The sequence below is a fragment of the Tauraco erythrolophus genome, chromosome 2, assembly GCF_009769465.1.
Source record: "Tauraco erythrolophus isolate bTauEry1 chromosome 2, bTauEry1.pri, whole genome shotgun sequence".
Classification (NCBI taxonomy): domain Eukaryota; kingdom Metazoa; phylum Chordata; class Aves; order Musophagiformes; family Musophagidae; genus Tauraco; species Tauraco erythrolophus.
In genome coordinates, this window is record NC_141466.1 from 103,896,358 (window position 1) to 103,910,995 (window position 14,638).

At 37.1% G+C, this 14,638-nt stretch overlaps 1 protein-coding gene across 2 annotated transcripts in view; it reads left to right on the forward strand.

Moving 5' to 3' along the window:
* The window catches only part of THADA (THADA armadillo repeat containing), a 180,179-nt gene that overhangs the window by 11,718 nt on the left and 153,823 nt on the right, over positions 1 to 14,638 (forward strand). Inside the window, exons 14-21 of one of the 2 annotated variants that reach the window (XM_086628885.1) lie at positions 547 to 670; positions 2,090 to 2,238; positions 4,483 to 4,693; positions 6,069 to 6,204; positions 6,572 to 6,708; positions 7,105 to 7,263; positions 8,453 to 8,610; positions 13,815 to 13,924. In XM_086628885.1, the coding sequence (XP_086485011.1) occupies positions 547 to 670; positions 2,090 to 2,238; positions 4,483 to 4,693; positions 6,069 to 6,204; positions 6,572 to 6,708; positions 7,105 to 7,263; positions 8,453 to 8,610; positions 13,815 to 13,924 (1,184 nt within the window). Of the gene's footprint in view, positions 1 to 546; positions 671 to 815; positions 824 to 2,089; positions 2,239 to 4,482; positions 4,694 to 6,068; positions 6,209 to 6,571; positions 6,709 to 7,104; positions 7,264 to 8,452; positions 8,611 to 13,814; positions 13,925 to 14,638 lie in introns of those variants that run through there. The other variant, XM_086628895.1, reaches the window with a different exon arrangement.

A 14,638-nucleotide genomic window follows, 5' to 3' on the forward strand; every position in this document is an offset into this window, starting at 1 on the left:
CAGGTAAACATCCTGTTAGCTGCTGGCAGTCTAGTAGCAAATGTTAAGTTACCTGGACTTAAAACAGAGATCTGTTGAGCTTCAGCCTTTTTCTAGCTCTTCAGAATGATCAGTGAGAGAATGAATGACAGAGCTTCAGTGTGAAGACTTCTGTATGAAGACGTCTTTTGTATTTGTCCTTTTTTTTTTTTCTATTGGAAGGCTCACATAATCAGTTTTCTTTGTGTTAAACTGTTTCTTGTCTTGAGTTCTACTTTTCTTGTTCAACTAATTTTCAAGGTTTTGATACAACGGCCATCTTTTTATGGGAAAGGGAAACTTTTTTTTTAAAAAAAACAAAACCAAATGATTGTCCAGCCTTCACTGTACTCTAGAAAACAAGAAACTTGTTGCTACAAAGTAGTAGGCCTCTCATCTTCCAAAATTAACTGTAAGGTCATAATTTTTTGGGTAACATGTAAGGCAGAATGCCTTGAATTGAGTTGCTTAGACTTTTGTTTGTAGGGCAGCAAATAAACTATCTTTAAATTTTTTCTTGATTTTCAGGATTTCATGTCATCTGTATGTGACAGACTTTTTGAGGTACTGTTTCCTGGTTCATCGCACCCAACCAGATTTTCTGCACTAACTATTTTAGGATCAATAGCAGAAATATTTTCTGTTCCAAAAGGTGAGAATCCTAATTTATAGGCTGTAGGAATGGGAGGTGTTGGAGATATTTTTATGCCAGCTAGTCGATTTCTGTAAAAGTAAAATGGTATTCTTAGTCCTTGATTTCTATGGCATTTCCTGTGTCGCTTTCATTTTACCTGAAGGAAGGATAGTAAGTTTTACTGGAAAATGGAATATTGAAGTAAATACAAATATTTGTATCCTGTGGAATATCTTCCATAAATTGGGATTTTCTTACATAGCCTGTTTTTAGCAAGGATTTAAATGAATTTTTGTTGTTAGGAAGAAAACTCTTGAACAAGACTCAATATATTTACCCCTTTTCCTGTTCCATCATCTTAATAATAGATAATTTAAACATTGAGACCTTAAAAACTCTAGATTGAAAAAGTTTGCATACTCTTCTCTCATTATTTATTATACTAAATAAGAAACAATTTGTTTATGATGTTGTGCTGCTGTTATTTTAAATTTTCTTCACAGCCCAATTCAAGAAGTATTAGTTAAAGCTTTGGAATATTAATAGCCTTGGTAAATCTTGTCTCTGGGTGATATAGCCAACATACTTTTATGTTTTCTGTCTTGAATTGTAACTTTTTTAAGAAATGAGACATGTAAGATAAAATTTGATTTTGAGAGGGAAGAAAAAATGCTTTCTTGGTGCATCTTTTCTCAAACCCCCTGATTAATCATGAACACATTAATGTGTCTGTTACGAGTCTGTGGTATGTTGTTATTGCCTTTTTGTTTTTTTAAAGAAACTTGTATTGAGAGTTGTTTACAGTAGCAGCTTTAGGATTTCTGAAGGCTGACATTTCTTCTACAAAGGAGATTTAACTACTGTTGTGTTCTGTGCTGGAATGTGGTGCACTTGTTTACTATCTTAAAATGTTTGGCTTTTTTACAGCATTAGGTCAGTCGCCAGAAGTCATGGCTCCTTTAAGCCTAAATTAAAAGCAAAATATTGTAATGACTTTCATTTTAGGGGATTATTCCTCTGACAAAAAGAACCTCAAAAACCAAGGGCCAAAACACACTGAAGTTTTAAACCTTTTTTGAGAGGAATTATTTTCTAACATTACATACTTCCAGGAAAAGAATTTTTAAGCAAAGCTAAAATAAAGGTTATTTTCCATGCTGAATTTAATGTGAATAAATGAGATTGTGTTTTTAGCAGTAAGTTGCTTTCTGTATTACTGAGAGTAGTTTTTGGGATATGGTAACCTTTTTTTTTCAACAGTAAATATGGCATATTAATACCTATTAAGAGAAGTAATATTAAAATAATGCTTTGGCTAAAATTTTATTTTAATGCTTTTTTTTTAATATAGCTAAGCAAAATGTGAATACAGTGCTTATTCTGGAAAGAATCACAACAAAACTATGTGAGGCATTGATTTTTTTTTTTTTTTAACAGGTCAGGCACAAGTTTTTCAGTTAGATCAGGAGATTGATTCTACTCGTGTCCGAACTTTGATCCAATGTTTTGCCAGTACTTTTGAGGAAGTAAAAGTTCTGGCATTTGGGCTTTTGATGAAACTACGTGATGTTGTGTTTAATTTACAGGTATGTAATTAAAAATAGCTTAAAAGGAATCATTTTGTAAAAGATGAATGTTCTGTATTAAACCAGGTACTTGGGTTAGGTACAGAGCATAGTTCCTGAAAATTAGAAGTTGATTCAAGTTGTCCGCAGTAGCGTTCGTTGCTAGCATCTTCTATATATTTTTACATAGTTTCTGCCCTTAACTATGAAGGCTTGTTTCGCTAATGGATGAAGTAGTTTGGAAGGTCATTGAGTATAGAATCGTAGAATGGTTTGAGTTGGAAGGGGACCTTAAAGATCATCTCGTTCCAACCCCCCTGCCATGGGCAGAGGCACCTTCCACTAGATCAGGTTGCTCAAAGCCTCATCCAACCTGACCTTGAACACTTCCAGGGATGAGGCGTCTACAACATCTCTGGGCAACCTGTTCCAGTGCCTCACCACCCTCAAATGTAAAAATTTTCTTCCTTGTATCTAATCTAAATCTACCCTCTTTCAGTTTAAAGCCATTGCCCCTTGTCCTGTCACTATATGCCCTTGTAAAAAGTCCCTCTCCAGCTTTCTTGTAGGCCCCCTTTAAGTACTGGAAGGCTGCAATAAGATCACCCCAGAACCTTCTCTTCTCCAGGCTGAACAGCCCCAACTCTTTCAGCCTGTCTTCATAGCAGAGGTGCTCCAGCCCTCTGATCATCTTCGTGGCCCTCCTCTGGACCTGCTCCAGTAGCTCCATGTCCTTCTTGTGTTGGGGACTCCAGAGCTGAACGCAGTATTCTAGGTGGGGTCTCACGATGCCCTTGGATAAATGGTGGTTTATGAGTACAAAGGATTTTAACCTCTTCTCAGTCCATAATTAATTGCAACTTCTTGCACATGTTTGTGAATGATGATGAATATCCAGATATTTGATGCTTGGACCTCCTTCCCACAACATTGTAAACATTGTACTGCAGGCACAGCAGCATTTCGTTGCTGCTTCTTGTAATTTTTGTCTGACTTTGCAGAGTGTCATTAAGCTTTCTGATGTCCTCTGGACTCACTCCAACAGCTCCATGTCCTTCTTGTGTTGGGGACTCCAGAGCTGAATGCAGTACTCCAGGTGGGGTCTCACGAGAGCTGAGTAGAGGGGCAGAATCACTTCCCTCGACCTGCTGGCCACAATTCTTTTGATGCAGCCTAGGACACGATTTGCTTTCTGGGCTGCCAGTGCACATTGCCGGCTCATGTCGAGCTTCTCATCCACCAGCGCCCCCAAGTCCTTTTCCTCAGGGCTGCTTTCAATCCCTTCTCCGCCCAGCCTGTACTTGTGCTTGGGATTGCCCCGATCCACGTGCAGGACCTTGCACTTGTCCTTGTTGAACTTCATGAGGTTCTCACAGGCCCACTTTTCCAGCCTGTCAAGGTCCCTCTGGATGGCATCCCTTCCCTCCAGCGTGTCCACAACACCACACAGCTTGGTGTCATCTGCAAACTTGCTGAGGGTGCACTCGATCCCACTGTCCATGTTGCCGACAAAGATATTAAACAGTACAGGCCCCGATACCGACCCCTGAGGAACACCACTCGTCACTGACCTCCACTTGAACGTTGAGCTGTTGACTGTAACTCTTTGAGTGCGACCGTCCAGCCAATATATATGACTGTGAACTATTAGAGAAATTGTTTGTGCAAGCTCCTTCCTGAACTGTGGATTGCCTTTGTAAATGACTGAGGTGTTTTGACTTGGTTGCTCATGTATTTTAAGAAATTCAGCTCTGTGTTTCTTTTCCTTTCTGATTGGTCTCAGATTTCATTATCTGATTGTCTTTTTTGATTTCTCCCAATTTTTTCCCTTTGACTCGATACTGATTTTTCTGTTTACTACTTCAGAAATGTTACTTTTAAATTCATAAATACTGGTGAACAAATACTGCTTCCTTAAATTATCCTTCTCTGTGATGTCCATTAGCAGATAAAACCAGTATTTTGAAAAAAAAAAAAAAGAAGTATCAAAAACTGCCCCCCTGTGAAGTGCAGCATGTTTGAATACTGCTTTATAAATGACTGGCCCTATCCAAAGTGTGTGTGTGTAATTGTATCTTTGCTAAATACATACACAGATAGGTTTTGAGTATAAGATGATCAGTGCAAAGAAAGTGTTTCTTAAGCAATATGTACCAGCTAACTTATTGGAAAGTATGTTCTTAGATTCCAAAGTGCTAAGTAGCTTAATTAAATTGATATGGAAGCTCAATAAAATAAGCACAATACTGTTGTGTTTTTTTTCAGGATTCTGAGAATCTAGATCTCCTGTTCCAAGCAGCAATGGATCTTAGCACAAGTACCAAGCCATACGATTGTGTCACTGCTTCATATTTGTTGAACTTTTTAGTACATCATGAAGGACTACAGCATATTTGTTTAGGAAAATGGGTTGAGCATAATCTCCAGATGGATGAAAACACATCAGTAAGCACAGTGGAGAAGAACACTTTAGCAGGTAAGCTTTTGGGGACATGAACCCCCATGTTTTTTTGATATTTATTTGAAACCTTTCTGCTTTTCCTTGAGGCTTTTGATCGGAGGCATAATGAGTAAGAGATGCTTATTTCTAATAGGATTTTAAGTATATTTGGTTTTACTGTTAAGAAGCCAAGTGCCTTAGTAGGATCTCAATCTAGTCCTGCTTATGTTGAGGCTATGGAATGTTCTTAGGAGATGGCTTTTGTTATTATTTTGATCAGAGGGAAAGTGACATTGAGGCCTTCGTAGCAAGCCTCATGAAGTTGTGCACGTAGAATGCAGGAAAGGAACCTCTGCATCCTCTGAGAGCTTGCTCACCTGGAGCGAAGGCAGCCGTAATTGTTCAGTGTCATGTTCCAGTGCTTGGTATTTGCAGCACTGCCCCTTGGAGCTCTGTTCACTTGGAACCATTTTTGAGTGGTTTGCAGTCCTGCACATACATTTCTACAATAATTAGACTTTGTTCACATGTGAAATATTTTTCTTTGGTTTAGTGCCTCTGAGTGAAAGCTGAGAGGCTCTAGATGTGGTGGATTTGGTCAATTCATTAAACAGACTTCCTCCACCTTTTGCAATTTGCAGTAAAAGGAAGATCGTTATTTGTAATAAAGCATTGGATGTAATTTGTTGTAAAGTCACTATTGTATACTTTTTTGTGCCATTATTGGCTTCTCCACAAATGCCTGTTAATACTTTCTTCATATGCAGTGAAATCATGATTCTGAGACATGGTCATGGTTGCCACAAATAAAGCAAATGCGTGAATAACCTCGTGTCTCATTGGTATAGAGCATCTCCTGTTGTTAGTTATCCGTAGTTCATTACTTGGGTCTGTAACTCATTCTGATTGTAACATTGAGATGCTGCATGGTATGAATATAAATAAAGTAGGCACATGTATCCTTGAAAATTGGGCAGGTTCTTTAGTGGCTAATGTAAGATTCAAATATTTAAGCGTAAACTTCCGATCCTTAATGTTCTCCTGAAGTCTGACTTTCAGTGTGTGGTAGGTAGCTGCTTCTGACTTCGTTACGAGCTAGGAAGGTTGTCCCTGAGTATAGAATCTGGGCTGTGCTTTTCAGAGCTGCTGTTTGATTTGGATAGACAGACTGTACCAAATAACAAATATACTGTAACAAATATTGCTGGAGTTTAGGTAACTAAAAAGCAACAGTAACTTTTATTTAAATGACCAAAGAGTGAGAAGTGTAAACAAGGAAATTGCTGTGCGTTTTCCATTAAATTGTTGTGCAGACACACCTTATTCCTATTTCTTTAAAACAGACTTGTTTCTTAGAAAATACAGTATATGTATGTATGTATAATGCAAATCCATACTTTTAAAATTTTAGTTATCAAGCTTTTGTTGGGGAATGTTGAAGAAGAAATATTTCAAGCTAAGAAGTCTCTGCTTCAAGCAGCAGCATCATTCCCGATGTATGGAAGGGTGCACTGTATAACTGCGGCTTTGCAGCAATTACCTTTTAAGTAAGTAAAACATACTGCTAAATAGGAAGTTGTAACTCCATATTTAAGCACTGTGCCAGAGCTTCTCAGGAGAACATAAAACCATACATTGTTATCTGTGACAAAATCCGGTACCTATAGCTTTCAGAACTCTTACTGGCTGCTGCACTGTTTAGCTAGCTGTTGGATATTTCCTTTGTGTGTGTTAAACTCAGTCTTAGGAGTTTTCAAAGTGTACCTTATATATAGTTTTCGTAAATACTGTTGCGGAATTGTTTGTAGTTTCAGTTCTTCCTTGTAAATATGAAATTATTTTTAATCCATGTTGGTGCTGGTTTATGTTTGCGATTTTGTTGTGTTGTTTTTTTGTTTTTGTTTTTTACTTAAGTAACTTGACGTTGACAGCAGAATGGAAGGAAATGGTGGCTAGACTCATTCTGATGTCATACAAACTCTCTGCTGTAGTATCACCAGTAGTGCAGAGCTCATCACCGGAGGGTCTTATTCCAATGGACAGTGATTCAGGTAAATGAACAAACAAAACCCCAAAAGAATTCTTTTAAAATCTGAAGCTCCTGAAGTTCTTTGTCTTACAATGATTCAGAACTAGAGCTAGCACTCCTCCCTTTCAATTGCTCATTTTATGTCATAATCTTAAGTGACTCTTTCAGCTTCTGGTAGAGGTTGTCTTGACTTCTGAGCATTTGCAGATTGTGGTGTTGCATCTGTTTCAAAGCAGAGAACTGTAAAGTCTGGTTTTCTTTCTTCCTTAATTCTCGTAATCACCATAGTTTTGTATTTGTTTTTTAGTGCTAATAGCTTTCTTTTGTACTTACATACCCCAAATGAATTACCTTTGTATAAAGAACTGGAAGTGAAAACCAAAAGTATCTTAAATATTCCTCTTGTTTTGATGTGTAGAAAGTGCAGGTCGTCTGCAGATGATTCTGCATGAAATACAGCCACAGGACACGAATGATTACTTTATGCAAGCAAAAATGTTGAAAGAACACTGCAAAGTAGAGTCTGAAAAGCTGACTGACCACAGGCCAATGGAAAATATTTGCACAGAAATGAGAGGTAAATCCAATGCTGTATTAGTAATTAAATCAAGATATTCTTTACAGAGCAGGCGTTTTACATTGTTGATCAAAATTGGAAGTTACTTGCTTCGTATAATGTTTCAGTTCTTCAATAAATCTGTCAGAAGCTAGTTATTCATGGGCATGGTTTTAAAGACTTAATTCACGGTGTTTCTGGAAGATTATGGTTAATATCTCTTAGAGCACAAGTGATAATGAGTCGTTTTCATATTGGCCTGGACTCTATTGCCTTAACTGCGCTGGCCAGGTAATCTTTAACACCTTTTCTGTCAAGCAACGCTTTTAATGCATTTCTTGTTGAAAGGTGTTAGTGTGATTTCCCTCTCCAGTGTACACAAGGCTAGTGGGGAATATGTTCCTGCATGACTTCTTGCATGAAATTACATAAGCAGAAGCTCTGTTTGAAAGATTCCAGTGGTAGACTGTTAGATATTATTTGTCTGCTTTAATTAATAGCAACTATGAAATTGAGCCTTACAGTGATAAAGATATTGTAAACTTCGGTGTGTTTAGTGTATGCGAGAAAAAAAAATGTAGAGTGTCTGTACATTCTTAAATTTAATAGTTTATTCAAGCTTTTTGAGTCTTAAATAGTTTACCTTTCTTTCCTCACATGTTTTTTTTCCTATGTTTAAAGCAATTTTGGTCGGGCCATATGTTTTCGTTCATGAAAAGAAGCCTGTAAATATGTTGAAGTGGCACAGTGGCCACCAGATGGGGATGTTGCGTTAGAAACGTGATGCCTTTGCCAGGCCTCTTCCTATGGGGGCACCTGGGTTAAAAACCAAGTAACACACAGCAAGTGGTGGATTCATGATTGACGTGGAGTTTGTTGGGGCCTGGCTCCAAAGTCGTAGGTGTTTGTATAGCTCAGTGTGCAGGCGAATACCAATTGTGACCAAAAGACCTCTGCTCTTCAAAATAGCAGTTTCCTGATAAAATGGTACACTGTTGCCTTTTCCGAGTGGAATAAAATACAGTGAGTGTTCAGGAGTGGAAGCAATTAGGGTCAGCAGAACTGAATTATCTTTTGGGTTAGCAAGTTTAGAAATTTTTTTCATAGTGAATTGTGTTTTGTAAACTCAGGCTAAATGAAGTTTAAATTACAAGTCTGCATCTGAGAACCTTGAGTTACACTATGATGTTTGTTGATTTTTATTTTGAAGGTAAAGAAAGGCAAACGTGTGATGTCACAGCTCAAATGGTTCTTGTATGTTGCTGGAGAAGCATGAAGGAGGTATCTCTGCTCTTAGGGACACTGTGTAAACTTTTGCCTTCACAGGCTACATCTGAACCTTCAGATGGCTTGATTACTGTAGAACAGGTAGGGAAGTAATTTTTATTATAAAACTTTCACTTTCTTTTGGGGTGGTGGTGATGGGGAAGGCAGTTTTGAGAAAACATTTTTTTCTTAAATTCTGTATGGGAAAAGTTTTGTGTAGTTTTTGTATTGCCATGTTCTTGTGGTTTTCTCATTTTGTTATACTTGGTTAACAGTCTGCTTTTCGATAAAGTACTCAAAAGGCATGACTATAGTAGTAACAGATAAGTGAAAAAATTATTATACATAGCTAACAAACTCAAGGAATATTCATTCTAATTGTGTTGGGTTATTTATAAGGCATATGCTGTGTTTAGGGATAACCAATGCCTGCCTCCCTCCCTCTCCCTCTGTCTCTCTCTCGGTATATATTAGACATTAATAGAGTTAATCTAAACTGACTTCATAATCAAAGTGTCTTTTGTTTCATTTTGAATGCTGGATGTTGGGATTTTACCTAAATCTCTTCTTTAATTGAACTTCATAATCAATAATTCTGAAAGTCAAACATACTGATTAGTTGCAGTCTTGTCCTCTGTAGAAGGCTGAATTATGAATAATTTGTATGTAATGTGACTCTCTTTTTCCTTCAATTTTTTAATTTAAGAGATCAGAAATATTAATATGCCATCTGGGTCTCTTGTAGAATGTTGAGTGCAATGTTTACAAGAAATTAGATTACCACAGGCATTTATTTGGGAAATATTTTGTGTTTATTAAATTTCTGTTTTTAATTGATGACCTTTTCATTTCCATATGGTTTCAACAAAACCAGTCTCTACATGGAAGACTGAAATAGGCAAGACATACTACTTTTTTACCTCTTTTTCTTTTCAACAGAAAATACTTAGTTTTTCCTTTAGGTGTTAGAACTTTCTATCTTAAAATAAATAATAGTACAGCAGATCTTATTTCTTATGTTATCTAATGTTGTGGTGCCATGGAAATAATTTTACCATCTTTATTCTTGCATTGTCTCTGCCCTTAATGCTTTCATCTGGTTCACAGCTGTGCTTGTATTGTTGCAGAGGTCTGGAGGGTAGATGAGAGAACAGATATGTGTTTCCACCATTATGTTCCTTAACCTGCTGCAAGTCAAAAAGGAATTGATATTTCTAGAATGAGTCAGCTCTAACTGCAGCATCTCTATCTGTATTTAGAAAGTAGACATTAGTAGTTGCCCTTTCAGAAATGCTGTTATTAAGCAACATATCTTCCCTTCCTATAGATGCCTCATTAGATTCTTTATGCTTCTGATGTCTTCCTGTAAAACAGAATGTCTGTTTTCTAATTTGAAGACTGCTAATTGATGAGAAGTCAGTTTGAAATCCTGATATTCCTCAGGCTTGCAAGGAAATAAAATTTGATGAAGTGTATAAGAAATATTATAGGAAAAAGCATTCTCTGCGCTTTTTGTAACTGGCATTATCTTATGGTATAAAAAAAGACACAAAAAGAAGAAAAAGAGGGCATTTCATCATAAATGGCTAAAAACGTCCATACTAGAACTGCTGTGGCTTCAGACTTTTATTAAACACTTTTCAGTGTTGAGAAATAAGAGAATTGGATTTTAGTGTCTTACGCATTTAGAATTTTCCCTTAAAGTTGCCCATTCTTGTTCTTTGTTCTATAAGTATTAAAAGAGATTTAAGAATATAAAGGGAGAAAACTCGAGAGAAACCTTGATCACATGGCCTTGAGTCAGGGCTAAGTAATTGCTGAGAGAAATCTGGTGGCACCGCTTGGTCATCCTGGGTCATCCTGTCGCAAAGCCTTCCTTGTCTTGTACCTTGCTTCTTGTCTAGGTCAGTAACTATGTTAGATTGTACCGTATGGGATCAGTGTTGGGATCAGTGTTACTGTCGCAATTTATCCACACAAAAGATCACAGCGAGTGTTGAATTTGCACATAGTCTTTTGATTATTTTTGCCTCCTTTTCTAACTGAGCGTGCAAATGAAAAGACAGTGTCTTTTGGTGCTGGTCCGCATTGAGAAATGGCACAAGAGAAGTGTCCTTCTTGGTAGGCAGTGGTGTTAGCCAGCTGCTCGTGGCACTGATTCTTGATTCCTCTTTGTAGCTGTTGATGCTGTTGTTTGTGGCATGTACCCATGTAGGAGAAGTTGGCAGAGAGGCAGGTCGTCTTTGATACTTTTTTTGTTACTAGGAAGTTGGGACAATACCAAATTTGCCCTTCCCTTGTCTTTTGAGGCAGAGATTTGGTTTGCATGGCATTTGAATGCCACTGTGCGCCCTGACCATAACATACTCAGCTCCTTGGTGTGGACGGGTGTGTGCAGAGGAGTCTCGAAATGCTGCGTTTGCACTGCCAGTCTTCAAAGCCTGAGCCATTCTGCGATGGCTGCTTTATCTTTAAAAATAAACACAGGAAGTGCCTAGTATATCTGGAGGAATCTCTCTCCTCAGATACATATTCTACCTTCCATTCTCCATCTGACCCTTAAAGTCCAGAGATGGCAGGCTCAAAGCTTTGCCTATTAAGACAATCAATACAAAACAGTATCATGTCCTAGTAACTGCTACACAATCAACATAATGATACCTAATGAAGACCTGCAAATCATGAAACAATGCTCCAAGCCTGGAGGAGCTTTTAGCTCTTCCTCAAACTCCTGTTTATCTTGTCTGTGAAGCTTTAAGACAATTTTAGGAAATAAGATTGCCAGAACTGGGTACCAAAGTGGAAACAAACAGACAGCAGAAGTAAAGACTTAGTACTATCCCAGTGCCAGGAGTTCTGCTTATGTTAACCCAACAGTCAAAGAACGCTGATCTGAGCCCTTGTGGTGGAACACTGAAGTACACAGAAGACTTTAAAGTAGTGACAGCCCTCAGTACTTGTTACCTGTTTGTGGCTCCCTTTGCCACTTTGGAGTTTGTTCTATTCAAGAAGGAATTTAAAATAAACAAACAATCAAAAACCCCAAACCCACAAAAAACCACATCTCTTGCCAGTTCTTGATGTAATCAGTCTACCTCCTCTGGAGTTCAGTATGGTTGGCAATAGTTTGGTGTTTTTAACTGTGAGATGCTTTTGCAGTCCTTTATGAGTTTAAAGCCATCCTCTCGTAATGGTTTCGAAAAAAATACCCACGAGAATGTCGGACCCTACTTTAGTGCATCTTATTGCCAGGAAAATAAGACATGGAGACACAAATATGCCAACTATTTATCAGAGCACTTTCAGAACCTCTTGCACAGAATGTATATCTGAATACTGAGACTCTTGGTCTCATTGGCAAGCATGGCCTGGTAAATTATTGATTGTTGTGTTATTAAGGCTAACCTGTTGTACTCTAGGTTTTTGACCAAGATGATCAAATGTATTTAAGATATTTGCTCTCTACTCCATATTTTAATATTTTAGCTTGAACCAAGGCATTACTTCCTGTGCAAGCAAAGTTGGTAGGATCACCTTTTCTTAATACTTGCTGTGGATCTTCATGATGTTGTAGAAAATGTGAAGTCTTTGACTTGTTCATCATCCTAACATATGAAGTACTGGTTTATGACACAAGGAAGCTGGACACTCATGTATGGCATGATGCTAGTAGATAAGAATCCATGCTTGTGCACTTGCCTCAGAATCAGTCCTAGGTCATTTGTGAGAGCTGAGTTACAGCAGTGCTTTTTCTTCAAACTCCAGCCTATAAGTGGAAATGAATATAGCAGAGTTCAATTTGAAGTTAGCTTCTAGTCAATGTGGCTGTTGCAAAAAGCTCAGAAGTATAAATAGTAAATTTGAAAGTTACGTGACTCAAAAAAAAAAATTCCTTATGAATTGTTCTAAAAACATAAGGGTTGTGGTGGAACCGGACAGTAATTTGATTTGCATGTGTGTGGTTTTCTTAGTTTGGTTTTGTTTACACACCTGGAGAGTTGATCCTGTCTGTGGGTCAGTTCCTTCTGAAAAAAGGACGCTTACTCCTGCTTTTGGGCTAGAAAGCTGAAACCCTGTAGTTACATAATCTAGCTTGAAATCCACTCATAGAAATAACTGCTCTAGCTCAAAAATCTCCAATAACTGTTTGTTTCACATTAGGTGGGTTTTAGCTGTAGGAAATAATAAAGTAAACTTAGTCTCCTATTTTTTTTTTTTTTTTTCAATTATTGCAATCTCATTGCTTGGGTAATATGAATTACTTAACAGTAAGGTGGAAAACCGTATAGCTAGACATGACATTAACTTCTCTGACATCTTAATTACTTGTCAGACTGTTAAAATATGTTATTTTATAAATAACAGAATAAGCAGAATTTTATAAGAAACTTGACATGATTTTATACTTGGTTTTATATAAAGGCTTTGAAGAATCTTTTGCTGAAGAACTCTTAGGAAATATTCCTGAAGAAAATTTTACACAATAGGATTAAGTATGTGCTGCGTGTTTTAAAGTATGTTAGAAGTTTGATTTAGACCTTGAAAGTTGATGAGAGTTAGAGAAAAAATGAAAAGGCTTATCTTTTGTAGAATGAGATTGTGTGGAATTGTAAGTTTCCAAACAGCTTTAAAAACCTGGTATCCTGGCAGAGCTCTAGAAAGTAACTATCACTGAAAATTTAGTTACAGCATTTAGCTTTTTGAGACTTTAAAACGTAGCTTTCACCTACTACATACGTACAACATCTTTTTTATTTTAAAATTGTTTCTAGTAGTCAAAGGCAATTTTGCAGAATTGTAGAACTTTAAAAATAGCTAAGGTAGATTTGTTTCACTTTGACATAATTTTTGAAGTTTCGATTTCCTATCTTTCTCAGATATTGTTGTAGATGTTTGTTTCTGCTGTTACGATTTAGTATATGATGTATTTGGGATTCTAGGAAAGGGTAAAGGCAAACAAGAAGAATACTAAATTTGTTTCTTGTGAAAATCAGAGTGTTCACTTTCTCTTCTTAAAATCTGACTGTGTTCCTCTTGGACAGATAGCCAATTTTATGTCCCTTTTTTTTTTTTGGACTCTTTTTTACAGACAGCAGTATCCCTTTAACCTGAAACATTGAATATAATATTTGTTACCCTTAAAGTAAGTGGTTTTTAATGATAGGACTTCTAGTTGCTTTTTGCTTTTGCCAGTGGCCTTTCCAACCAGGGGAAGGATTGCTGCTTTTAATTGCAGAAGTATCTTGTATAAGTGAATTCTCGCTATATAATTTCAAATAGCTTTTGTCTTTTTTTTTCTTTTTTAGGTTAAAAATATTGGGGATTACTTTAAACATCATCTGCTGCAATCGAGGCACAGAGGTGCATTTGAATTGGCATATGCTGGCTTTGTGCAACTTATGGAAATGCTTTCCAGGTAGAAGATGGACAACTTACTGTATTTTTAATATAATAATAGTTTTACCAAACTCTGGCATCGATCCTGAAACTGACTGTGCAAGCAGATCCTTGATTTCATGTGGATTTTGAGTTTGGTGTAGGCATGATTGACATTCGTTAAATGATGTCTGTGATTTGGACTGCAATACTTATGGCTAGAGATGGTGCTTGGGCATTGAAGACAATACAGACATTTAATGCTTGCTGTATTTTTCTCCATTTCTGGCATGTTAGCATGAACAGCTCTCAAATGCTCTTGAGAAAAGTAGGAGTGTAGAATTCTTCTCCCCTGCCCCCACTTCCTCAGCCGTTTATGAAAATGAATGCCAGACTTTTTGTTTCAGCCAGGATGTTTTCCTGGAAACTTTTATTACTTGTCACTGAGTTGTGTATTCTGACATTTAGAAGACTACCTGGCAGTGCATCACAAGATGTGATATGCAATCTTTTTAATATTTTTTTCGTTCCCCTTGTAACTTTATACTTTCCTAGAAGAAGTAAATGAGCAGAATTGTCCTGAGGTCTGGGCAGGAGTGTTGGAATTTCCATTACATGCTTAGTTACCTATTTCAAGTGTCAGTAATGTTTCTTTGTGATATATAGTGATTATATCATATCCAGTTTTTAATAAGACAATTCAAAATCTCTACGGACTTTGTGGGTTTTAGTGGGATTTTTTTAAAATGTGGTT